The sequence below is a fragment of the Schistocerca gregaria genome, chromosome 5 (genome assembly GCF_023897955.1).
Source record: "Schistocerca gregaria isolate iqSchGreg1 chromosome 5, iqSchGreg1.2, whole genome shotgun sequence".
NCBI lineage: Eukaryota > Metazoa > Arthropoda > Insecta > Orthoptera > Acrididae > Schistocerca > Schistocerca gregaria.
The window spans coordinates 293,376,553-293,404,538 of NC_064924.1; the positions used below are offsets into that span (position 1 = coordinate 293,376,553).

Genomic DNA, 27,986 nt, shown 5'->3' on the forward strand with positions numbered 1-27,986 from the left:
CCCTCCTGACAGCAATACCACCAAGTTGAATAATGCTTTTACTGCAGCCACAGGACTTTGTGTTACAACTCAAACTGTGCACAATAGGCTGCATGATACACAACTACACTCTCACCGTCCATGGCAAGGTCCATCTTTGCAGCCACAACACCATACAGAATGGTACAATTTGGCCCAACAACATGCCGAATGGACTGCTCAGGACTGGCATCATGTTCTCTTCACCAATGAGTGTCGCATATGCCTTCAACCAGACAATTGTCAGAGACGTGTTTGGAGGCAACCTGGACGGGCTGAACGCCTTAGACAGCCTGTCCAACAAGTGCAGCAAAGTGGAGGTTCCCTGCTGTTTTGAGGTGGCATTATGTGGGGCTGTCGTATGTTGCTGGTGGTCGTGGAAGGTGCCGTAATGGCTGTATGACACGTGAATGCTGGTCGTGGAAGGTGCCGTAATGGCTGTATGACACGTGAATGCCATCCTCCGACCAATAGTGCAACCATATCAGCAGAATGTTGGCGAGGCATTTGTCTTCATGGACAAAAATTCGCGACCCCATCATGCAAATCTCACGAATGACTTCCTTCAGGTTAACGACCTCGGTCAACTAGAATGGCCAACATGTTCCCTGTCGAACATGCCTGGGATAGATTAAAAAGCGCTGTTTATGAATGACGTGACCCACCAACAATCGCAGGGATCTACGTCAAATCGCCATTAAGGACTGGGACAATCTGGACCAACAGTGCATTGAAGAACTTGTGGATTATATGCCACGATGAATACAGGCATGCATAAATGCAAGAGGACGTGTTACTGGGTATTAGAGATACCGGTGTGTATAGCAATCTGGACCACCAACTCTGAAGGTATCGCTGTATTGTGGTACAACATACAATGTGTGGTTTTCACGAGCAATAAAAAATGTGGAAATGGGAGATGATATTTATGTTGATCTCTATTCCAATTTTTTTTACAAGTTCCGGAACTCTTGGAACTGGGGTGATGCAAAACTTTTTGATGCATGTAGATTTGTTGGTTATGTGAATGAGAAACTTTTGTAAAACATGCTTTAGACTGGTAATTTAATAATAATGCAAGTGTATGCAGTTATAAATTAATGATGATTAATTAAATGAATAATTAATGAAGAAATGTTGTTGCTTTCTATATTGATTACTATCTGAAAATAATGTAGAAACAAGTGCCGCCAGACTAATACGTTAACTGTAATAGGAAATTAAGTAAAGGGACTGATGGGTCAGTACCACTGGAGCAATGTGGAAAACTTTTATTTGCACAGAATTTCTGTGTAATGTGTCCAGTTTTGTTAATTAGCATTCTTGTAAAGCATGTTTTTGATCAGACATTTAATTCTGTGTTTACGCCCCATTTCTAGAGTCTTTTTGTCTCACATTAAAATGATTCACTTGTATGGGGTCCCCATTGATATTGTCGGTGGCCCTCTTCCTCCAAGCCATCCATAACACCACCAATTCTGAGTGCCAGAGCATACAAGTTGCCTCGTGCAGCAAATTAAAGCTGTGCATCACAAACCTGCTCGCCATTGCCCTTGTTGTTACGGTACACACACCATCCAAACCCACACGGTAACTGCTCCTTTTTTTACACTACTTAGCAAGTATACACTATCAAATCATCTTCAGATGGCACAAATATTCATTGTTTATCAAGGTACTTGATCAAATACCCTGTTACACTACAACTATTGAGTTTTGTCAGTCACCTCTGTAATTAAGGAAAATGATTTTTTAACACACTATCTTGCAGCACTGATGTTGATACAAAACTACATTATTCCAGGAATGTACAAAACATATGAACGGAAGAAAGAATGTAAATTATGAGGTGATGTTGTATTAGATGAACATGGATTCCCGAACATTAAAAGCAAGAAACTTGTAGAATTTCAATACGTAAAACATTATTATACAACAAGAAAAGTTATTGTTTTATATTTATGAAAAATTGTTAGCCGACTTTGTTCAGTATCTAGATGGTGGAAAAATCTCACCCACAACACGTTATGTGTAGAATTCTGGAGCTGTATTGTAATATGTGTCGCCCTAACCGCCGTCTGCTTCACGTCTGCTGTGCAGCGAGCTACCTTAATTTAAGTATTAACTGTATTTTTCTTACTTGTCACTTCTTCTTCGGTGTGTTTTTGCTTTTAGGAAGCTTTAATTGTCAAGTGCTAGTAATAGTGTTCCATAGATTTCATGTTTGTTTTGAATACAGTCAGAGAGAGTCCCTTTAGTCAACAACAGTGCCAGTAGTGCTAGTGTTTGTTTTCAATACAGTCCAGAGACAGGTAGTGCTATTTTCATTGTTTTCTACAAGAAGTGATTAGCAATCACAGTTTAGTCAATATCAGCCACCTTTAGTGAATTAGCAGTCTAGTTAAAAGTTGATTAAGTCTCTTCAGTAAATTGATTCCTTAGGATGGATAGGATGTGTGACTGCTGTGTACGGATGCAGGAGGAGCTGGCCACTCTTCGCGAACAGCTGAGCGTGTTGCTGGCCGCGGTCAGCCGTCTTCAGGCTGCTGCCTCGGAGTGTAGCGGCAGTGGGGAGTCTGGTGCGTCACCCCAGGTGTTACATGCTTCACCCACTGTCCCTGCTGTCGAGACACCTTCGCGGGTACCGGGCGCGGTTGGGCCACCCTCTCCCCAAGGGGAGTGGCGGGTTCAGCGGCGTTCGCGGCGCACGAGGCGGAGGGTCAATGTGGAGGCTGGCCGTGTGGCATCGCCCGCTCTGCCTGTGAGTGGACATGTGGCTGCTCCTTCAGCAAGGTCCGAGCAGGCACACGGGGGGAGGAGTTTATTAGTTATTGGGAGCTCCAACGTTAGGCGGGTGATGGAGCCCCTTAGGGAAATAGCGGAAAGGTCGGGGAAGAAGGCCAGTGTTTACTCTGTCTGCTTGCCGGGGGGTCTCATCCGAGATGTGGAGGAGGCCCTACCGCCGGCGATGGAGAGCACTGGGTGCACCCGACTGCAAATTGTTTCTCATGTCGGCACCAATGACTCCTGCCGTCTGGGTTCAGAGGTCATCCTCAGTTCGTACAGGCGGTTGGCGGAGTTGGTGAAAGCGGAAAGCATCGCTCGTGGGGTGGAATCAGAGCTAACTATTTGCAGTATCATTCCCAGAACCGATCGCGGTCCTCTGGTTTGGAGCCGAGTGGAAGGCTTAAACCAGAGGCTCAGACGATTCTGCGGAGAGCTGGGGTGCAAATTTCTCGACCTCCACTATCTGGTGGAGAAAAGTAGGGTCCCCCTGAATAGGTCAGGCGTGCACTACACACCAGAAGTGGCTACTAGGGTAGCGGAGTACGTGGGGAGTGCACATGGGGTTTTTTTTTAGGTTAGAGAATTCCCTACCTAGGCCCGACAAGACGCCTCCTGAGACGCTGCAAGGCAGGAGTAGGCAAAATGCAACAGGGAATAACAATATTAATGTGCTAATAGTAAACTGCAGGAGCGTCTATAGAAAGGTCCCAGAACTGCTCTCATTAATAAACGGTCACAATGCCCATATAGTACTAGGGACAGAAAGTTGGCTGAAACCACATGTAAACAGTAATGAAATCCTAAACTCAGATTTGAATGTATACCGCAGAGACAGACTGGACAGTGAAGGGGGAGGCGTGTTTATAGCGATAAGAAGTGCAATAGTATCGAAGGAAATTGACGGAGATTCAAATTGTGAAATGATTTGGGTGAAGGTCACGGTTAAAGCAGGCTCAGACATGGTAATTGGATGTATCTATAGGTCCCCGGACTCAGCAGCTGTTGTGGCTCAGCACCTGAAGAATAATTTGGAAAATATTTCGAGTAGATTTCCCCACCGTGTTATAGTTCTGGGTGGAGATTTTAATTTGCTGTATATAGACTGGGAGACTCAAACGTTCATAACGGGTGGCAGGGACAAAGAATCCAATGAAATATTTTTAAGTGCTTTATCTGAAAACTACCTTGAGCAGTTAAACAGAGAACCGACTCGTGGCGATAACATATTAGACCTTCTGGTGACAAACAGACCCGAACTATTTGAATCAGTTAATGCAGAACAGGGAATCAGTGATCATAAAGCGATTACTGCATCGATGATTTCAGCCGTAAATAGAAATATTAAAAAAGGTAGGAAGATTTTTCTGTTTAGCAAAAGTGACAAAAAGCATATTACAGAGTACCTGATGGCTCAACACAAAAGTTTTGTCTCAAGTACAGATAGTGTTGAGGATCAGTGGACAAAGTTCAAAACCATCGTACAATATGCGTTAGATGAGTATGTGCCAAGCAAGATCGTAAGAGATGGAAAAGAGCCACCATGGTACAACAACCGAGTTAGAAAATTGCTGCGGAAGCAAAGGGAACTTCACAGCAAACATAAACATAGCCAAAGCCTTGCAGACAAACAAAAATTACGCGAAGCGAAATGTAGTGTGAGGACGGCTTAGCGAGAGGCTTTCAATGAATTCGAAAGTAAAGTTCTATGTACTGACTTGGCAGAAAATCCTAAGAAATTTTGGTCCTATGTCAAAGCGATAGGTGGATCAAAACAAAATGTCCAGACACTCTGTGACCAAAATGGTACTGAAACAGAGGATCACAGACTAAAGGCCGAAATACTAAATGTCTTCTTCCAAAGCTGTTTCACAGAGGAAGACTGCACTGTGCTTCCTTCTCTAGATTGTCACACAGTTGACAAAATGGTAGATATCGAAATAGACGACAGAGGGATAGAGAAACAATTAAAATCGCTCAAAAGAGGAAAGGCCGCTGGTCCTGATGGGATACCAGTTCGATTTTACACAGATTACGCGAAGGAACTTGCCCCCCTTCTTGCAGCAGTGTACCGTAGGTCTCTAGAAGAGCAAAGCGTTCCAAAGGATTGGAAAAGGGCACAGGTCATCCCCGTTTTCAAGAAGGGACGTCGAACAGATGTGCAGAACTATAGGCCTATATCTCTAACGTCGATCAGTTGTAGAATTTTGGAACACGTATTATGTTCGAGTATAATGTCTTTTCTGGAGACTAGAAATCTACTCTGTAGGAATCAGCAGGGGTTTCAAAAAAGACGGTTGTGTGAAACCCAGCTCATGCTATTCCTCCACAAGACTCAGAGGGCCAAAGACACGGGCTCACAGGTAGATGCCATGTTTCTTTACTTCCGCAAGGCGTTCGATGCAGTTCCCCACAGTCGTTTAATGAACAAAGTAAGAGCATATGGACTATCGTACCAATTGTGTGATTGGATTGAAGGGTTCCTAGATAACAGAATGCACATGTCATTCTCAATGGAGAAAAGTGTTCCAAAGTAAGAGTGATTTCAGGTGTGCCGCAGGGGAGTGTCATAGGACCGTTGCTATTCACAATATACATAAATGACCTTGTGGATGACATCGGATGTTCACTGAGGCTTTTTGCAGATGATGCTGTGGTGTATCAAGAGGTTGCAACAATGGAAAATTGTACTGAAATGCACGATGATCTGCAGCGAATTGACGCATGGTGCACGGAATGGCAATTGAATCTCAATGTAGACAAGTGTAACGTGATGCGAATACATAGAAATATAGGTCCCTTATCATTTAGCTACAAAATAGCAGGTCAGCAACTGGAAGCAGTTAATCCCATAAATTATCTGGGAGTACGCATTAGGAGTGATTTAAAATAGAATGATCATATAAAGTTGATAGTCGGTAAAGCAGATGCCAGACTGAGATTCATTGGAAGAATCCTAAGGAAATGCAATCCGACAACAAAGGAAGTAGGTTACAGTACGCCTGTTTGCCCACTGCTTGAATACTGCTCAGCAGTGTGGGATCCGCACCAGATAGGGTTGATAAAAGAGATAGAGAAGATCCAACGGAGAGCAGCGCGCTTCGTTACAGGATCATTTAGTAATTGCGAAATCGTTAGGAGATTATAGATAAACTCCAGTGGAAGACTCTGCAGGAGAGACGCTCAGTAGCTCGGTATGGGCTTTTGTTAAAGTTTCGAGAACATAACTTCATCGAAGAGTCAAGCAGTATATTGCTCCCTCCTACGTATATCTCGCGAAGAGACCATGAGGATAAAATCAGAGATATTAGAGCTCACACAGAAGCATACTGACAATCCTTCTTCCCACGTACAATACGAGACTGGAATAGAAGGGAGAAACAATAGAGGTACTCAGGGTACCCTCCGCCACACACCGTCAGGTGGCTTGCGGAGTATGGATGTAGATGTAGATGTAGACGTAGATATGTTTAATTTATGGGGGTTCAGTCTCTTCATTTTATGTCATTGTGTAGTATGAACAAGTTAAATTGAACATTCTCACACTGAAAATTAAAACAAACCATTAGAGATTTATTTTTGGAATCATAATTACATAAATAATGATTATGTGCAAGATCCTGTCACATCCAAAAACCAGCTTTAGTGATTTTTTTACCTTTTCTAAGTAGAGTATAGAACAAAACATTTCAGAAGAGTTATTTCATTCCAGAAAATCAATTTTTGTAATTTCAGATTATTGTAAGAAATATGTATGAAAACTTTAAAAACAATATTTACAATGATGTACAAAACGTAAGGATGAAAGTAACTTCCGTATGATGTGTCACTGCCAAGAAACCATGTTGTTGTTGTTGTGGTCTTCAGTCCTGAGACTGGTTTGATGCAGCTCTCCATGCTACTCTATCCTGTGCAAGCTTCTTCATCTCCCAGTACCTACTGCAACCTACATCCTTCTGAATCTGCTTAGTGTACTCATCTCTCGGTCTCCCTCTACGATTTTTACCCTCCACACTGCCCTCCAATGCTAAATTTGTGATCCCTTGATGCCTCAAAACATGTCCTACCAACCGATCCCTTCTTCTAGTCAAGTTGTGCCACAAACTTCTCTTCTCCCCAATCCTATTCAATACCTCCTCATTAGTTACGTGATCTATCCACCTTATCTTCAGTATTCTTCTGTAGCACCACATTTCGAAAGCTTCTATTCTCTTCTTGTCCAAACTAGTTATCGTCCATGTTTCACTTCCATACATGGCTACACTCCAAACAAATATTTTCAGAAATGACTTCCTGACACTTAAATCTATATTCGATGTTAACAAATTTCTCTTCTTCAGAAACGCTTTCCTTGCCATTGCCAGTCTACATTTTATATCCTCTCTACTTCGACCATCATCAGTTATTTTGCTCCCCAAATAGCAAAACTCCTTTACTACTTTAAGTGTCTCATTTCCCAATCTAATTCCCTCAGCATCACCCGATTTAATTGGACTACATTCCATTATCCTCGTTTTGCTTTTGTTAATGTTCATCTTATATCCTCCTTTCAAGACACTGTCCATTCCGTTCAACTGCTCTTCCAAGTCCTTTGCCGTCTGTGACAGAATTAGAATGTCATCGGCGAACCTCAAAGTTTTTACTTCGTCTCCATGAATTTTAATACCTACTCCAAATTTTTCTTTTGTTTCCTTTACTGCTTGCTCAATATACAGATTGAATAACATCGGGGAGAGGCTACAACCCTGTCTCACTCCTTTCCCAATCACTGCTTCCCTTTCATGCCCCTCGACTCTTATGACTGCCATCTGGTTTCTGTACAAATTGTAAATAGCCTTTCGCTCCCTGTATTTTACCCGTGCCACCTTTAGAATTTGAAAAAGAGTATTCCAGTCAACATTGTCAAAAGCTTTCTCTAAGTCTACAAATGCTAGAAACGTAGGTTTGCCTTTTCTTAATCTTTCTTCTAAGATAAGTCGTAAGGTCAGTATTGCCTCACGTGTTCCAACATTTCGACGGAATCCAAACTGATCCTCCCCGAGGTCCGCATCTATCAGTTTTTCCATTCGTCTGTAAAGAATTCGCGTTAGTATTTTGCAGCTGTGACTTATTAAACTGATAGTTCGGTAATTTTCACATCTGTCAGCACCTGCTTTCTTTGGGATTGGAATTATTATATTCTTCTTGAAGTCTGAGGGTATTTGGCCTGTCTCATACATCTTGCTCACCAGCTGGTAGAGTTTTGTCATGACTGGCTCTCCCAAGGCCGTCAGTAGTTCTAATGGAATGTTGTCTACTCCGGGGGCCTTGTTCCGACTCAGGTCTTTCAGTGCTCTGTCAAAATCTTCACGCAATATCGTATCACCCATTTCGTCTTCATCTACATCCTCTTCCATTTCCATAATATTGTCCTCAAGTACATCACCCTTGTATAAACCTTCTATATACTCCTTCCACCTTTCTGCCTTCCCTTCTTTGCTTAGAACTGGGTTGCCATCTGAGCTCTTGATATTCATACACGTGGTTCTCTTCTCTCCAAAGGTCTCTTTAATTTTCCTGTAGGCAGTATCTATCTTACCCCTAGTGAGATAAGCCTCTACATCCTTAGATTTATCCTCTAGCCATCCCTGTTTAGCCATTTTGCACTTCCTCTTGATCTCATTTTTGAGACGTTTGTATTCCTTTTTGCCTGCTTCATTTACTGCATTTTTATATTTTCTCCTTTCATCAATTAAATTCAATATTTCTTCTGTTACCCAAGGATTTCTAGCAGCCCTCGTCTTTTTACCTACTTTATCCTCTGCTGCCTTCACTACTTCATCCCTCAGAGCTACCCATTCTTCTTCTACTGTATTTCTTTCCCCTATTCCTGTCAATTGTTCCCTTATGCTCTCCCTGAAACTCTGTACAACCTCTGGTTCTTTCAGTTTATCCAGGTCCCATCTCCTTAATTTCCCACATTTTTGCAGTTTCTTCAGTTTTAATCTACAGGTCATAACCAATAGATTGTGGTCAGAGTCCACATCTGCCCCTGGAAATGTCTTACAATTTAAAACCTGGTTTCTAAATCTCTGTCTTACCATTATATAATCTATCTGATACCTTTTAGTATCTCCAGGGTTCTTCCACGTATACAACCTTCTTTCATGATTCTTAAACCAAGTGTTACCTATGACTAAGTTGTGCTCTGTACAAAATTCTACTAGGCGGCTTCCTCTTTCATTTCTTAGCCCCAATCCATATTCACCTACTATGTTTCCTTCTCTCCCTTTTCCTACACTCGAATTCCAGTCACCCATTACTATTAAATTTTCGTCTCCCTTCACTATCTGAATAATTTCTTTTATTTCATCGTACATTTCTTCAATTTCTTCGTCATCTGCAGAGCTAGTTGGCATATAAACTTGTACTACTGTAGTAGGTGTGGGCTTCGTATCTATCTTGGCCACAATAATGCGTTCACTATGCTGTTTGTAGTAGCTTACCCGCATTCCTATTTTCCTATTCATTATTAAACCTACTCCTGCATTACCCCTATTTGATTTTGTGTTTATAACCCTGTAATCACCTGACCAGAAGTCTTGTTCCTCCTGCCACCGAACTTCACTAATTCCCACTATATCTAACTTTAACCTATCCATTTCCCTTTTTAAATTTTCTAACCTACCTGCCCGATTAAGGGATCTGACATTCCACGCTCCGATCCGTAGAACGCCAGTTTTCTTTCTCCTGATAACGACATCCTCCTGAGTAGTCCCCGCCCGGAGATCCGAATGGGGGACTATTTTACCTCCGGAATATTTTACCCAAGAGGATGCCATCATCATTTAATCATACAGTAAAGCTGCATGTCCTCGGGAAAAATTACGGCTGTAGTTTCCCCTTGCTTTCAGCCGTTCGCAGTACCAGCACAGCAACGCCGTTTTGGTTAATGTTGCAAGGCCAGATCAGTCAATCATCCAGACTGTTGCCCCTGCAACTACTGAAAAGGCTGCTGCCCCTCTTCAGGAACCACACGTTTGTCTGGCCTCTCAACAGATACCCCTCCGTTGTGGTTGCACCTACGATACGGCCATCTGTATCGCTGAGGCACGCAAGCCTCCCCACCAACGGCAAGATCCATGGTTCATGGGGGGGGGAAGAAACCATATATAGAAAAAAATTGCTGCACTTTAGTACAGAAGGCAACTGGAAGGAATACACAATGAGATGAACAGAGGTGACACTATTAGTCAGAGACAATAATTACAATGAGGCCACCTCAATTTATTGTGGTCTCTTGACCATTACGAAAGGTGAGACATGGTTCTTAATAGATGTACAGACTGACCACAAACAGCAATGCATGCTCTGCAATGTGCTCCCATGCTCCCACCAAGTGGTAAGAAGTTCTTGAGGTTGTTGTTGTTGTTGTTGTGCAGCTCTCCATGCTACTCTATCCTGTGCAAGCTTCTTCATCTCCCAGTATCTACTGCAACCTACATCCTTCTGAATCTGCTTGGTGTATTCATCTCTTGGTCTCCCTCTACGATTTTTACCCTCCACGCTGCCCTCTAATACTAAATTGGTGATCCCTTGATGCCTCAGAACATGTCCTACCAACCGATCCCTTCTTCTGGTCAAGTTGTGCCACAAACTTCTCTTCTCCCCAATTCTATTCAATACTTCCTCATTAGTTATGCGATCTACCCATCGAATCTTCAGCATTCTTCTGTAGCACCACATTTTGAAAGCTTCTATTCTCTTCTTGTCCAAACTAGTTATCGTCCACATTTCACTTCCATACATGGCTACACTCCATACAAATACTTTCAGAAAAGACTTCCAGACACTTAAATCTATACTTGATGTTAACAAATTTCTCTTCTTCAGAAACGCTTTCCTTGCCATTGCCAGTCTACATTTTATATCCTCTCTACTTCAACCATCATCAGTTATTTTGCTCCCCAAATAACAAAACTCCTTTACCACTTTAAGTGTCTCATTTCCTAATCTAATTCCCTCAGCATCACCCGACTTAATTCGACTACATTCCATTATTCTCATTTTGCTGTTGTTGATGTTCATCTCATATACTCCTCTCAAGACACTGTGCATTCCATTCAGCTCCTCTTCCAAGTCCATTGCTGTCTCTGACAGAATTACAATGTCATCGGTGAACCTCAAAGTTTTTATTTCTTCTCCATGAATTTTAATACCTACTCCAAATTTTTCTTTTGTTTCCCTTACTGCTTGCTCAATATACAGATTGAATAACATCGGTGAGAGGCTACAACACTGTCTCACTCCCTTCCCAACCACTGCTTCTCTTTCATGTCCCTCGACTCTTATAACTGCCATCTGGTTTATGTACAAATTGTAAATAGCCTTTCGCTCCCTGTATTTTACCCCTGCCACCTTTAGAATTTGAAAGAGAGTATTCCAATCAACATTGTCAAAAGCTTCCTCTAAGTCTACAAATGCTAGAAACGTAGGTTTGCCTTTCCTTAATCTTTCTTCTAAGATAAGTCGTAAGGTCAGTATTGCCTCACGTGTTCAAGTATTTCTACGGAATCCAAACTGATCTTCCCCGAGGTCAGCTTCTACCAGTTTTTTCATTCGTCTGTAAAGAATTCGCGTTAGTATTTTGCAGCTGTGGCTTATTAAACTGATAGTTCGGTAATTTTCACATCTGTCAACACCTGCTTTCTTTGTGATTGGAATTTCGCCTGTTTCATACGTCTTGCTCACCAGATGGTAGAGTTTTGTCAGGACTGGCTCTCCCAAGGCTGTCAGTAGTTCGAATGGAATGTTGTCTACTCCAGGGGCCTTGTTTCGACTCAGGTCTTTCAGTGCTCTGTCAAACTCTTCGCACAGAATCGTATCTCCCATTTCATCTTCATCTACATCCTCTTCCATTTCCATAATACGTCGCCCTTGTATAGACCCTCTATATACTTCTTCCACCTTTCTGCTTTCCCTTCTTTGCTTAGAACTGGGTTTCCATCTGAGCTCTTGATGTTCATACAAGTGGTTGTCTTATCTCCAAAGGTCTCTAATTTTCCTGTAGGCAGTATCTATCTTACCCCTAGTGAGATAAGCCTCTACAGCCTTACATTTGTCCTCTAGCCATCCCTGCTTAGCCATTTTGCACTTCCTGTCGATCTCATTTTTGAGACATTTGTATTCCTTTTTGCCTGCTTCATTTATTGCATTTTTATATTTTCTCCTTTGATCAACTAAATTCAATATTTCTTCTGTTACCCAAGGATTTCTACTAGCCCTCGTCTTTTTACCTACTTGATCCTCCGCTGCCTTCACTACTTCATCCCTCATAGCTACCCATTCTTCTTCTACTGTATTTCTTTCCCCTATTCCTGTCAATTGTTCCCTCTGAGACTCTGTACAACCTCTGGTTCTTTCAGTTTATCCATGTCCCATCTCCTTAAATTCCCACCTTTTTGCAGTTTCTTCAGTTTTAATCTAGAGGTCATAACCAATAGATTGTGGTCAGAGTCCACATCTGTCCCTGGAAATGTCTTACAATTTAAAACCTGTTTCCTTAATCTCTGTCTTACCATTATATAATCTATCTGATACCTTTTAGTATCTCCACGGTTCTTCCATGTGTACAACCTTCTTTTATGATTCTTGAACCAAGCGTTAGCTATGATTAAGTTGTGCTCTGTGCAAAATTCTACCAAGCGGCTTCCTCTTTTATTTCTTAGTCCCAATCCATATCCACCTACTACATTTCCTCCTCTTCCTTTTCCTACACTCGAATTCCAGTCACCCATGACTATTAAATTTTCATTTCCCTTCACTATCTGAATAATTTCTTTTATTTCGTCATACATTCCTTCAATTCCTTCGTCATCTGCAGAGCTAGTTGACATATAAACTTGTACTACTGTAGTAGGTGTGGGATTCGTATCTATCTTGGCCACAATAATGCGTTCACTATGCTGTTTGTAGTAGCTTACCCGCATTCCTATTGGCTTGCCATTTCTCCAGAAGTGTGGTTGACAACTGCTGGAAGGACATTGGTGCATGTGGGAATGCTACAATACATCTCCCCAACACAAGTCACACTTGCTTGATGGGCTTTAAGCTGGGGAAATGGGCAGGCCAGTTTATTCGCCAAGTATCCTCTCATTCCAAAGACTCTTCCACTTGTGCTGTTCAGGGTGACCGAGAACTGTCATACACAAAAATTAAGTCAGTGCCAAATGCACCCATGAAATGATTCACATGGGCAAGGTGTTACATTGTCACAGTACCATTGAGGGGAAACATGTGAAACAATGATTAGAGCAGTAAGAAACTCCAGGACTACACTTGTCACACTTCATCCTCCTTCCAATTTCCTTATTATTCTTCCCCATGTGAAGTCATCCAGGTGATGTCTCCATAACAGATATGTAGAACAGCACCACAGTGCAACGTAACAAATCACTATTGACACACACTATCTTTTCTCATTCCTTCAGCTGCCTCAGGTTGCAGGGCCAGCCCAATTTGGCACTATACTCATGTTGGCCTCACACCATGTGACATCCAGCTTTCTGTGCACATCTGGAAACTTCTGACAACATGCTGCCACACTTTTATTCATTCCCCCTGAGTTGTTAATATATTAAGTTATTTTATCTATCTCATCCTTATGTTATATACAGGTGATTTTTTCCCACCATGTACTAACTCTACGAATTGATCAATGAGAGGATACTGAACAAAACAGGTCTAATGAACTTATGTCTGGAAATGCATGGTTTCCATGCTAGATACCATTTACTCAATCATACTTTGGCACTGATACTGCAGTGTAATACAAACTGCAACATGCAGCCACAGATACAGTAAGCATGGTTTCCTCCGAGAGGCTGGTACTATTCCTTATATGTTAAATCCTAGCACCCTCTCCTGCCAGCACCCTCTCCTGCCATAGTAAATGGTAATGTTGTGTCTGTTTCATTTCTCTTGCCGAGTCTCCTTGTAGTGGATGTGATACAGCACTGTACACAACAGTTCTGTATTTGAATCGAGAGCTTGCCAACATGATGTTTACTTATGGAAAGGCAAATGGCAACAGGTGGCGGGCTGGAAGGTTGTGTCAGGAGGACTTTCCTTGCTGACAACAACCACAGCATTCAATGTTTGCAACAGTGTTTTGCCATTTGTCTGAGACAAGATCATTTCAGGAAGCAGGAAATCATGAATGATGTACATGAAATGTTCAGATATCAGACTTGGAGAAAATGTGGAACATTCTCCTTGAACATTGTTACTACACTTGTCACCTACAGTATGTGCAGGGCTTACTAATGACAGCCTTTCCACACCAGGAGTAGTTTTGTCACTGGTTTCTTCACTAGGCAACCACAATTCTGGGATTTGTGTCATCAATCCTATTCACAGACGAGGTCATCTTTATTTGGAGTGGTATCTTCAACTTTCACAACAGTCATTTAGGAGATAGTATGCAGAACTCCACGATATGGTGACAGCAAATCATCAGCATTGGTGCAGCCAGAACGCGCGGCCCAGCATAATTTGTGACTATATTTTGGGACCAGTCTTCCTTGCACATTACCTAACCGGCCAAAACAATCAGTGTTTCTTGCAGGTGACTTTGCCTCTCTTGCTGGGGTAGCAAATGGCAACGAGCGGCCATCGATGATTCAAAGGGTTATGTGGCTGCTACATGATGGGAGCTCCAGCCCACTTTGCTGTAAATGTCCACACACTTCTCAGTCAGGTCTTCCCTTATCAATGGATCAGACAAGGGGGTCCAGTTGCATGGCCTGCTCATTCACCGGATCTCAACCCATACGATTTCTAGTTATGAAGCCATCTCAAAAGTATTGTGTGTGCAGAGCCCATTCCAAATGTGGAGACACTGGAGCAGCATCTTCATGCTACCTTTGACACTGTTTGGATGCAGCCTGGCCAATGTGAACGTGTGAAACAGAACATACTATGGTGCACACATACATGCATTGCGACTCATGGAAACCATTTTCAACACATACTGTAACTGTGGCTGCACAGTACAGAGCGTATTATACTGCAGTCTCTGTAAAATGCATGATTGAATAAATGGTCTCTAGCATGGAAACCATACATTTGTGGACATAGGTTCATTAGACCTTTTTCGTTCTGTATCCTCTCATCAATCAATCCCTAGAGTTTATACAAAGTGGGAAAAAATCACCCTATATTACAGTAGCTCAAATAAATCTCTGTATTGCCTTTTCTATGTATGTAAGAATGTGACTTTGACTTTCTTTATATTGAAGGTTTTGGTGCAAGATATTGTTGCACCCAGCTGTGTGATGAGAGGCAGTGAGTACAATTTTCATGTGGCTAGCAATGCACGAATTTTTGGCTGAACAAACAGAGTTGAAAGGTGTTTTTATAGTGTTGTGTGAACAAGAAAATCTGAATAAATTGAGGAATTTGGCTGTTGAAATTTGTTCAAAAATCACTAGCATTACATCTTGCACCCAACGTAATAAAAATCTAAGCTAGTGAAGGACACTCAACAATCATCAAGAGCATCAATCCGAAAAGTAAGGATAAAGTTTTTTTTTGTTTTTTTTCAGCTCTTGAACCATTTTAAACACATTGAAACAAATCTTATTGTGGAGTAAACTGTAAAATACACATAAATTCTGTATAAGTTCAGTAATTGACATAACAAGAGCAGGATCATTAGACATGATAGGTATTTGAAAAGATAAAGTGCAAGATGAAAAGAAACTGGATCATATCAAAAGTTTAAAAAAACTGTATTTACAGCTTCAGTTATTAAGGTTTTTGTACATCTTAGTTATTGTAAATTCAAGGCTGGCAGGAGCTTTCCAGTGCAGGAGCCAAATCCAACTCTGTATCCTTTACCTTCACAGTGTCCTGCAAAACACAGAGCAAGGGACAAAAAATCAAAAGAAAATCCTAGTTTTTATATGTAAGAAATGCTTTGAGTCATGGAAACGTAAGTGTAATGGATATGGCACATCACAAAACAGTATAAAATCAATAAGGAAACCTGGTGGAAACTCGTGAAAGTTACCTTTCAATGTAACTTCATCTCCGTCCACCAGAAACTTTCGATAGGTTCCACCAGACAACTCCACAGGATTGGTACCCTTCCAACTAAGTTCAAGCAATGATCCATAAGAATTGGCAACCTGAGAACAAATTTATTCTATTAATAAAACAATAAGAACACTTACACTATCACCAATACATGTTTTTGTGTAGGTCTTTTTATAATTCACAGCACTGCCAAAATAAATAAGAGGACACTTGAGGCAGAAACTTGTCATAAAGAGAAAGGGAAAAGAAAAGAGCTGTGAATGAAGAGAGACATTACTTGTTTGCAATATAAAATTTAATGCCCACTTCATAATGAATTTTTGACAAGTATTTAATGTGGGTAAGTCATAATCTTAATTGTCCTTTTGGCTAACCAAATACTGTTTCGGCAGCTGCTTCCTAGTCTAAGGGGAACAAAACAAAAGAAATGCATTGGCAATTTTAACACTGAAGGTAGTGTAAGGGAAGATAAGGGCCTGAAGCAACGCATCTGACAAGGCATTCGGAATAGTATTACATTAAAAACTGCATTCCCATTATATAAGTTTATAGGCTTCCACAGTCAGTATCATTCTGAATAAAACAATTTTTTAATATTAGGCCATGACATTATAAAATACTAAATCAACTAATTGCCAATGTTTCTATTGACTTTGCAGTGGTCCTACTCAGTGTGGTTTAGTGGTAGATACTGGTGAATGTCTTCCCCTATATACTTCTATTTCGATTATCCAGTGGCTACCGACATCACATATCTGGGATGTAACTGGACTATTTGAAGAGTGGCTGTATGGAAGCAGATGGCTGTATGTTAGACTATTTCCTGTGCTACTCTGGAAGGTGATTGGAAGGCTACTGTACTCTAGTAAGTGATTAGCATGCAATAGTCTACCATACAGTCATCCACCTCCATAGCAGCCTCTCTTCAAATTGTCGAATACATCCCAGACACATGACTTTGGTTGCCATCTGATAACCAAAATAAATAGTATATAAGGGATGACTTTCACCAGTATCCAACAGTTTGCTGCCAGAAGAGAACCACTGCAAAGTCAGTCAAAACCTCCAACTATTAGTCGCTTTAGCACTTTATAATTATATAGCCTAATACCCAACATTATTTTATTCAAAAGATGCACCAATTGCTTTCTTTTGTTCTTAAAACAATATAACAAAATAAAAAACGGGTTAAGAGCAGGCAACCACAAGAGACACAATTTGCTAACAACCTTGTGGTGTGTAGTAGAATGTAGCTCTGGTACCATTAGCATTTCTGCTCTTTCCCGTTACACTTGCAAACAGTGCACAGAAGGACTATAGTTAAAAATAGTGTGATATGCTATTTCACTTTAGTTATTGGTGTCAGTGAAGTTACAATCTGATTCTACTCTTTAAATAAAAACAGTGTCAAAGACAACTGTGCTATGAGGGGTCAGCTGTGGTTGATGTGCAAACCAAGTTAAATGCACCAACTAAAAGCCACATGGAATCAAAAATAACATAAATGTGAAGTTTGAGAGAGTAGTAAATGTGACTAATAAGAAACTGAACACAGAAAACTCAGAAATGAGTTACATAATTTGTATGGCTTCAGAGCAAGTGACATGAACATCTGTGTCACTCTCTGTGATGTAAATATCGAAGCTGTCAATATACCTGCATGGTATATGACCATCAATATTCCTTGACGTCCAGCTGCAAAACATGCCATGTAAGCTGTTCTTTAATCCCTCACAGATAAAGCCTTTGGTGTCCTGGCTTCCATGACAAGAAATAGTGACTGTTCATTCATAACAATGACATATTTTACATATTTTGAATAGCATGATATGATAGTGATCTAACTTCAGACTGTCTTTTAATATAGACTGATTTTTTATGTACAAGGTGTTATCAAAAAGTAGAGGGAACTTTATTCCCTTTAAGAATCTCTATTTATTCATCAACTTCAACTATATCCCATTTGAAGTAATCTCCCTCAGATATAACACACTTGTGGTAGTGCTTTTTCCAATTTTGGAAGCACTTCTGGAAATTAATTTTTGTTATGGTGTTCTGCTTCTTGATCTCACCAGTGGTGGCAAAACAATGTCCTTTCATGGTTCTTCATCCTTGGGAATAGAAATAAGTCACAGGGGGCCATGTCATGTTTATTTGGAAACAACATAACAGTTTTGCTTTTTGCCAAAAAATCATGAACAAGTACTGAGGTGTGAATGGGAGCATTAGTTTGAGTGGTTCTGTCACAGTTCTGGTCATCGTCTTTGAACTGCTTTTAACAAATATCAAATAACTTCCAGGTAGTATTCCTTATGACTGTACAATCATAAAGCATGAGGTCATGATGCACTCTCTCATTGTAATTGAAGAAAACAGTGACAACAACCTTCACTTGTCATAGAGCTTTCATATTTTTGGGTCTTGATGCTTCAGGTAGTTTTCATTGGGATGACTGGGCCTCAGTTTCAATGTCATGCTTGTATATCTATATTCTGTCACCTGTTATAACCTTCTTTACAAGTTCTGGATCACTGTAAATTTCATTCGGCAATTCCTGAGCAATATCTACTCAAAGTCATTTCTGATCAAAATTCAGCAATTTCAGAAAACTTTGCTGCTACACATTTAATGCCTAAAACATCAAAAAAATAGCTTGTCATGAACCAAAGGATATGCTGACATCATCAGCAACCTCTCTGGTGATGATTCACCGATTTTCCAGAACCAATTTCTTTACTTCTTCCACACTGTCATCAGTAATTGATGTCCAGGGCAGTAGTCATCTTCAACATACTCTTGATCCTCTTTCAAATGGTTACACCACAAGTAAACTCCTGCCTTACTCATAGTAAATTTGCCAAAAGCCACAGTTAACATTTCAAGTGGGGTTCTGCATTTCATTCCATTTTCCCAGCCAAAATATAATGCAAATTCTTTGATCCATATTTTTCAAAAGCAAAAAAATTGCCTAGTACTTGAAAACAGGTATAATTTTTCCAGCCTTCATCAGCAGACAAAATATTCAAAACAGCTGAAAATGCAAACATACAGCAGGAATATGTGTACCACAAAGATAAAGAAATTTTAAAATCGGATATACAAAGCCCACAAAATTAAAAGATTCCCGTTACTTTTTGATCATACCGTGTGTGTGTGTGTGTGTGTGTGTGTGTGTGTGTGTGTGTGTGTGTGTGTGTCCACTATGTCACTCTCCCATCATTTTAGGAACTGTTAAACCTCTCTTATGCATGGACTGGTGCTGTGTATAAAAACAATGGGAAGAACTTACAACTTTGAAATAAGTTGCACTGGCTACAAACATGACAAGGCAAAGTACATTTATGGACGGCTGGTTCTCTCATTCTCAAAGCCCACTTTCCATGCACTGGAGACAAAAACAACCCACAGAGAACAGTAAGGAAAATAAGGACTGTAGGAGACCTTGCATTAGGAATAACAGTAGTGCAGTAGAACAGGAAACAATTCCTTTTATGATGAAGGCTGTTGGTCTTATGGAAATTTTAGTATTACTGTATTATTATTATTATTATTATTATTATTATTAGTAGTAGTAGTAGTAGTAGTAGTATTAATATTTTTAATCATCCCTGTCCCCCCCCCCCCCCCACACACACACACACACAATAATAGCAATACACTAATACTACAATTTCCTAAAGACCAACAACCTTCATTATAAAAGGAAGTCTTTCATGTTCTATAGCACTATTGCTATTCCTATTGCAAGGTCTCCTCCAGTCCTTAATTTTCCTTACTGTTCTCTGTGGGCTGTTTTGGTCTCCACCTCAAGAAAATTGGACTACAGGACCCAGGGGACAATCAGTCATCTCTAAATATGTCACTGTACTTCATCTTATCTTATATGCGTTCATGTGTCTTCTTTCAAAGTTCTAAATTCTTCCCATTGCTCTTAGATATAGCACCGGTCCATGCATGTTTTTTGTTGTTCATAAGAGAGCTTAAACAGTTCATGAAATCGACCTGTGAGTGTGATTAGTACAAAGGAATAGAATGGAAAACGATTCAGTCACCTTTAAATATTTAATTGGTATTGTCCCATAAAGTGATTATATATATATATACAATGAGAAATCTATGATTTACCTACACAAAAAGAAAAAACATTCATGGACTGCTATTTTATATGAAAACAATAGAAAGAACATAAACAACTCTTAAAAGAAAGAGAAAGAGAGAGAGAGACTGGTTAAATAATTTGATAAATTAATAAGAAAGAAAATACTGAAAAAGAAGAGAAAAACAAAATAAAATTCACACACATAATGTATATTCTATATTTGAAGTAGATTTTACTATTGAGATTCTAGATTCTTACTGTCCCACTAATTGTGCCAGATGCCATAAGGTCGCCTGGGTTAACATTACAGCCAGTAATTGTGTGATGTGCCAGTTGTTGTTTTGCAGTCCAGTACATTTCCTTGTAGTTTGTCTGACTTATTTTGTGAGGAGTACTACCTTCAGCTGAAGCAAAAAGATTTTGCATTACTTCAAATGTAAACCTAATAATAAGACTGCATACACATTAATCAAGTAAAATGTATAACTTACGAGTAATGAATATTTCCAGTTTAATATCAAAATTAAACTTATCATTGTGCTGAAGATACGGGAAAGGTTTGGGATCCTGCGGTAAATTATCAACTTTAAATGGCTCCAGTGCCAGTAGAGTTACAACCCATGGACTTATAGTTGTTCCTAAATTCTTTGCTAGAAACGGCCCAAGGGGCTGATATTCCCACTTCTGAATGTCTCGAGCTGTCAATATGTAAGAAAAATTATGATTACAGAAAGTTTCAATGTCCACTGCATAACATGATTTTCAGATATTGTGCAGATTATGAGTTCACACAATGAACAATTGTTCAACATACCACTCCAATCGTTCATGAGTACCATTCCAAAGATGTGATCCTGTGCTTGATTAACTGGAATTGGCTCCCCAAGTTTGGTGGCAGGCCCTCCTACAAAGAAAGCCATCTCTAGCTCAAAATCCATGAGCCGGCAGGGGCCAAACACTGGAGCTGCTCCTTCAACAGGACATGTTTGTCCATTTGGGCGACGAATTGGTGTTCCTGATATTACAATTGATGAGGCACGGCCATGATAGCCAACTGGCAAATGTTTCCTACAACAAAACACACATAAATAGAACAAGCTTCATTTTTATTATCATTATTATTTAATATCTTGCTTTTTTGAAAGACCCATTGTTTTTATTTTTGGTCAAAAAGAATAATCACCATCATGAATAAAACACCACATTTATAATCTGTATACGAGATTGTCGTTACAGGGGATATTTGGAAAGTAAGGTCCAATTGATTGTGAAATGGAAAACACAGTGCAAATCCAAGGAATACTTGCACAGATGCATGGGACAGTGTCTCTAGTATGTTCATTGATTGTGTCACGTCACACTTTTCAGTCCTAAGTGCACAGTGAGCACATCACGATGCCTAGAAAATAGTGTCTCCCACCAAATATGAGTGCTTGTGAGAAATTTTCCCTATTTTCATGCAACTCACATAGCATAACTGTCACGCATTTCCTTTCTCATGACAATTCTTGGCCGCATGCTGCCAAGGACAATGACGATGCTCCTGCAGCATTTTCAATAGGAAATGTTAGGTCACCCACCATACAGTCCAGACTTGGCTCCCTCCGATTTTCATCTCTGCTCACATGAACCACTGGCTATGAAGACAACATCCTGATACAGACAAAGATCAATGTACAAAATTGGCAGAAAGCACAGGCAACTAACTTCTATGACACGGGTACTGGAAATTTGGCACAATGCTATGAGGAATGTCCCAGTCAGAGCAGCAAATATGTAGAAACATAGCTGGATGATGTAGCTAACTGTTACAAATATTTTATTTTTTTTTTAATTTTCTCTGTGGTTTCCATTTTGCAGCTGATTGTAGCTTACTTTCTGAATAGCACTCTTACATTCATACAATTGTGAGTCTGTAACCCATCATCCTGTAAAAATGAGCACACAATGAAGCACTTTTAACTTCTTAACAGCTCCTGCTAACAGGCATTGGTTCCCCTACAGAAAGTTACTACATTTCCACTTCCCATGTGAAATTTGACATATTCATTGTGCTCAGTACATATAGTTTCCATAGTTTAAAATGTTTTAAAGTTTTACGTAAACTATTGGCACATCACTTAGTATTCTCTTCTTGCTTTTCTGTCTAGGAGCACTTGTCACAAGTTATCATAAGAGCATAGGTCACTGTTCATACTGATGTCAATCATGTTTAGACTCTTGGCCACTAAATTTTATTCATATCAATAAGTTTTTAGACAGATTCATATTTGGTTGTAGGCTGGAGACACTGAGGGGTCATCAGCCTCAAGTGGATATGGTTTTTTGCTTAACACACAATGGCTCTTTTCAGTGCAGTCTACGAGAGTTGTGTCTTAAGTGTATCTGTTGAGTGTAGGGGGATGTAATAGAAGTGTAAATATAATGTTTTGTCAGGATTGTGTAAAATGATGATGAAAGGGGGGAAAGGGTAAAACCAGTATTAGCATACTGCACACAGCTCTCAAATAGCACCAGAGGACTGCCAGGCTTGACATCCCCATGCTGACAGTGGATCAGAGGTATATATACAGGGTGTTACAAAAAGGTATGGTCAAACTTTCAGGAAACATTCCTCACACACAAATAAGGAAAAGATGTTATGTGGACATGTGTCCGGAAACGCTTGATTTCCATGTTAGAGCTCATTTTAGCTTCTTTCACCTACGCTCAATGGAGCACGGTATCATGATTTCATACAAGATACTCTACCTGTGCTGACAGAACATGTGCCTTTACAAGTATGACACAACATGTGGTTCATGCACGATGGAGCTCCTGCACATTTCAGTCGAAGTGTTCGTACGCTTCTCAACAACAGATTCGGTTACAGATGGATTGGTAGAGGCGGACCAATTCCATGGCCTCTACACTCTCCTGACCTCGACCCTCTTGACTTTCATTTATGGGGGCATTTGAAAGCTCTTGTCTACGCAACCCCGGTACCAAATGTAGAGACTCTTCATGCTCGTATTGTGGATGGCTGTGATACAATACGCCATTCTCCGGGGCTACATCAGCGCATCAGGGATTCCATGCGACGGAGGGTGGATGCATGTATCCTCGCTAATGGAGGACATTTTCAACATTTTCCTGTAACAAAGTGTTCGAAGTCGCGCTGGTACGTTCTGTTGCTGTGTGTTTCCATTCCATGATTAATGTGATTAGAAGAGAAGTAATAAAATGAGTTCTAACATGGAAAGTAAGCATTTCCCGACACATGTCCACATAACATATTTTCTTTCTTTGTGTGTGAGGAATGTTCCCTGAAAGTTTGGCCATACCTTTTTGTAATACCCTGTAGATCGATGAGACACACTATTGATACACCACATTATACCTTAGTAAGGCGGGTTCACTGCAAGCAGTGAGCAGCATAGTATTTCTGACTGACAAACCACTTGAACCTGTCAACTCGCCAATTTAAGGCCAATTGGCTGCAGGTCCATTCTGGCTTCTGCGATACCTAATGTGTTTTTGTCCTCAGCTGACTGAACTACTGACTATAACTCTGTAGATATCCTTTGGATTGATCATGTCATTTGTTCATTACAATTGGGCTTGCTTGGGATCTGCATACAGTGACATCAGCCTACCACTATTAACTTCTACTGTGAAGTGTGATACTGTGTTGGCCAAGTGATTTATTTTAGCCATAACTATTAGTGGTTCCCACAACAATAATTAAAGCTGTGTTAATTTCAGTTGTTTTCATTTTTAGCCCTGGAAAATCCACAAGATCTGTAACTTTTATGAACCTTGAATCATTTAGTTTGTGTTTCAATGCATTCAATAAAGTATTAATAAATTACTTTTGTCATCTAAACTGGAAACTGCAAACTGGCAATGAAATGGGTTCCAGTTCAGTTCCATAACATAGCTACCATGACAGCAATTTTTTTTTGACTTGTGGCTACACCAGCTCAATGAATGTCAGGAGTTGATGAAACATTCGACCAGCTCAGCTCAAGCAGCAGCTGCAGTTCCTGCCAGCCATTCTGGCTTTCCAGCCATTTAACAGTGCACAAGAGGACAGATATTTGTTTGGATGCTTTTGGTATCTACCACTCACCAGTTATATATATTACATTGTGCAGAAATTGACCCCACTGTCAGGACACTCAGTGTCACCTCTTTTGGTCACTTATGCTTTATTGACACAACATTTTTCTACAAAATTGCATGTGGCTGTGGCCTGATTAAATTTTTGCAATGCTTGATGGAACACAGATATTCAAGGACTGAGAAGAAAGTGTAAATTTGTGTGCATTTGGGACTTATCATATACAAAAAATTTAATTGGGGATGTCATGATTTGTCTTGCCACTGATAAAGATATCTGCAATCATTTCTTATGTTAGTTAGAGCTTCATGGTGGATGGAAGTATTGATGATGACTCTGCACAACATTGGTTATATCTGGATTTTCTTTGGAATTATTGTTTATTTGTTCATGGCTAACAGGGCCACTTGGCACCACAGTAAAGTGACATCCGATTACCACTGATAAATCCTACTGTGGTGGACTGTAATACCTTTTTGGGCCAAGTGATTGATTTCAGCCTCATCTATAAGTTGCTCACACCACTATCATTCAAGCTGTGTAGTTTCCATTTATAGTCCTGGAAAATGCACAGTGTCAGTTACACTTTGAATCTTGCACAATTTGTTCTGCATTTCAGTTTATTCAATAAAGTTTTATTAAATGGTTTTGTGATCTTTATTGAGACTACAAAAATCACCATCAACAGTATCATATGTCCTTACTTCTTGAACTTTATCCTATTTTCTCTTGTTGGCCTGATACTGGTGGTCCAAGTATCTTACACAGACAGTATTCAAACCAGCTGTCTCCAACACAAGCATCACCCACACAGACATTCATTAGTGACCTTAACTATGGAGGCAGGTACAACAGTCCCATGACTCTTCAGAATGGGGTTTCACAAACGAGTTCCAATGTCATACGGTGACTAAACGCATAATTCACAATTAGAGGATGCTTCTGTAAGAGGAACTTAATAGGTTTCTGACAGTGACCAGAGAACTAGATTAGCAAATATAACTTTCTACACAGCACACAGAAACCAACAAATGGCTCTAGCACACCTAGACATTATGGAAATTACACAAATGCAACAGCATATTTCACAAGGGCAGTGGTTCCCAAACTTTTGGAAACAATAACCCCTATGTGCAATCAGGTATTTCTTAGTCTCCTCCTCCCCCTCTCCTCCACCATTACCAACATTTGAACCTAACTAAATTTTATATGATAAAGAATTTTCTTCTAAAACTTATTTTTAAAATGACAAAACATAAATAATATTTAGTTTTTGTACATGTTTTATTATACAATGAATTAATCGTCAGTGAGATAACTGGTACTACTTATTTCTAATGAACTTTTTTATAGAATGATGAAGAAATTCTAAATGCATCACAAGTGCCACATACAACTCTTTCTCAGAAAAGAAAACTAACTATCCACACTGAGGGCAGAAGTTCGTTACAAAGCATGCTTTCTCTGCACCACTCCTTTCACCCACACTCTGCAGCCTCATTTAAAATCCACCAAGTTAAAATGTGTACACTGTATTTGCTGCTCATAGATTAGTTGATTGCTACAGTGCTATAATAATAATTGTAATACATTGTAGATCCTACAGCAGTGTAGTAGCCATTACACAGTTACTGATGTGTTGTGTTGCAAAACAGTTCGTTTATCTGTTGCAAAGTGAATAATGAAGTTATTTCTGGTCCATCGTGGAAACTACATACATCCTGGAGAAGGTATTTTGGTGACTTTTTTAAGTGTATGTAATATATATATGTCTCAAATTTACTCTCATAGACGTCTGGTACAGAGTATGTTTGCATGGATGGACTATGCAAGGGAGAAGATGTTCATACATCCCTTTCACAAACAGTACCAGTCACCACATTATGTGGCAGCAAGAGAGGGGAAGAAAACCAATGTGCACTCCGTTTGCATACCAGGGGGAGTCATTCCAGATGTGGAAAGGGTCCTTCCAGTGTCATGAAGGGTACAGGGTGCACCCATCTGCAGATGGTCGCTCATGTCGGCACCAATTATGTGTGTCGCTATGGATCGGAGGAAATCCTCTCTGGCTTCCAGTGGCTATCTGATTTGGTGAAGACTGCCAGTCTCGCTAGTGGGATGAGAGCAGAACTCACCACCTGCAGCATTGTTGACAGGACTGACTGCGGACCTTTGGTACAGAGCCGAGTGGAGGGTCTGGATCAGAGGCTGAGACGGTTCTGCAACCGTGTGGGCTGCAGATTCCTCGACTTGCGCCATAAGGTGGTGGGGTTTCAGGTTCCGCTGGATAGGTCAGGTGTCCACTACACACAGCAGGCAGCTACATGGGTAGCAGGGGTTGTGTGGCATGGACTGGGCAGTTTTTTAGGTTATATGGCCTCGGGCAAGTACAGATAGGGCAACAGCCTCAAAGGGTGCGGGGCAAAGTCAGGACATGTGAGGACCAAGCCGCAATCGGTATTGTAATTGTAAACTGTCGAAGCTGCGCTGGTAAAGTACCAGAACTTCCAAGTGCTGATAGAAAGCACTGAAGCTGAAATCGTTATAGGTACGGAAATCTGGCTGAAGCCAGAGATAAATTCTGAAAAGATTTTTTACAAAGGCACAGATAGTGTTTAGAAAGGATAGATTGCATGCAACCTGTGGTGGCGTGTTTGTTGCTGTTAGTAGTAGTTTATCCTGTAATGAAGTAGAAGTGGATAGTTCCTGTGAATTATTATGGGTGGAGGTTACACTCAACAACCGAGCTAGGTTAATAATTGGCTTCTTTTACCAATCTCCCGACTCAGCAGCATTAGTGGCAGAACAACTGAGAGAAAATCTGGAATAAATTTTCTCACCATGTTTTACTCTTAGGTGGAGATTTCAATTTACCAGATATAGACTGGGACACTCAGATGTTTAGGACAGGTGGTAGGGACAGAGCATCGAGTGACTTTATACTGAGTGCACTATCCGAAAATTACCTTGAGCAATTAAACATAGAACCAACTCTTGGAGATAACATCTTGGACCTACTGATAACAAATAGATTCGAACTTTTCGACTCTGTAAGCGGAGAACAGGGAATCAGTGGTCATAAGGCCATTGCAGCATCCCTGAATAAGGAAGTAAATAGGAACATAAAAAAAGGGAGGAAGGTTTATCTGTTTAGTAAGAGTAACAGAAGGCAGATTTCAGACTACCTAACAGATCAAAACAAAAATTTCTGTTCAGACACTGACAATGTTGATTGTTTATGGAAAAAGTTCAAGGCAATTGTAAAATGTGTTTTAGACAGGTATGTCCCAAGTAAAACTGTGAGGGGCGGGAAAAACCCACTGTTGTTCAATGACAAAGTTAGGAAACTACTGAGAAAGCAAAGAGAACTTCACTGCAAATTTAAACGCAGCCAAAACCTCTCAGGCAAACAGAAGCTAAACGATGTCAAAGTTAGTGTAAGGAAGGCTATGCATGAAGCCTTCAGTGAATTTGAAAGTAAAATTCTATGTACCGACTTGACAGAAAATCCTAGGAAGTTCTGGTCTTACGTTAAATCAGTAAGTGGCTCAAAACAGCATATCCAGACACTCTGGGATGCTGATGGCATTGAAACAGAGGATGACACATGTAAAGCTGAAATACTAAACACCTTTTTCCAAAGCTGTTTCACAGAGGAAGACCGCACTGCAGTTCCTTCTCTAAATCCTCCCACAAACAAAAAAATGGCTGACATCAAAATAAATGTCCAAGGAATAGAAAAGCAACTGAAATCACTCAACAGAGGAAAGTCCACTGGACCTGATGGGATACCAATTTGATTCTACACAGAGCACGCGAAAGAACTTGCCGCCCCCCCCCCCCCCCCCCTGTAACAGCTGTGTACTGCAAATCTCTACAGGAACGGAAGGTTCCAAATGATTGTAA

General features: G+C 40.4%; 1 protein-coding gene across 1 annotated transcript in view; it reads right to left on the reverse strand.

The window, feature by feature from the left end:
* Nucleotides 1–15,553: 15,553 nt before the first annotated feature.
* LOC126272715 (fumarylacetoacetase) overlaps nt 15,554–27,986 on the reverse strand; it is a 66,969-nt gene continuing 54,536 nt past the window's right edge. The window contains exons 5-9 of the mRNA XM_049975750.1: nt 20,793–21,046; nt 20,470–20,676; nt 20,237–20,382; nt 15,854–15,971; nt 15,554–15,693 (exon numbers count right to left, since the gene is read on the reverse strand). Coding sequence (XP_049831707.1) covers nt 15,614–15,693; nt 15,854–15,971; nt 20,237–20,382; nt 20,470–20,676; nt 20,793–21,046 — 805 coding nt within the window. The 3' untranslated portion in view covers nt 15,554–15,613. The remainder of the gene's footprint in view (nt 15,694–15,853; nt 15,972–20,236; nt 20,383–20,469; nt 20,677–20,792; nt 21,047–27,986) is intronic.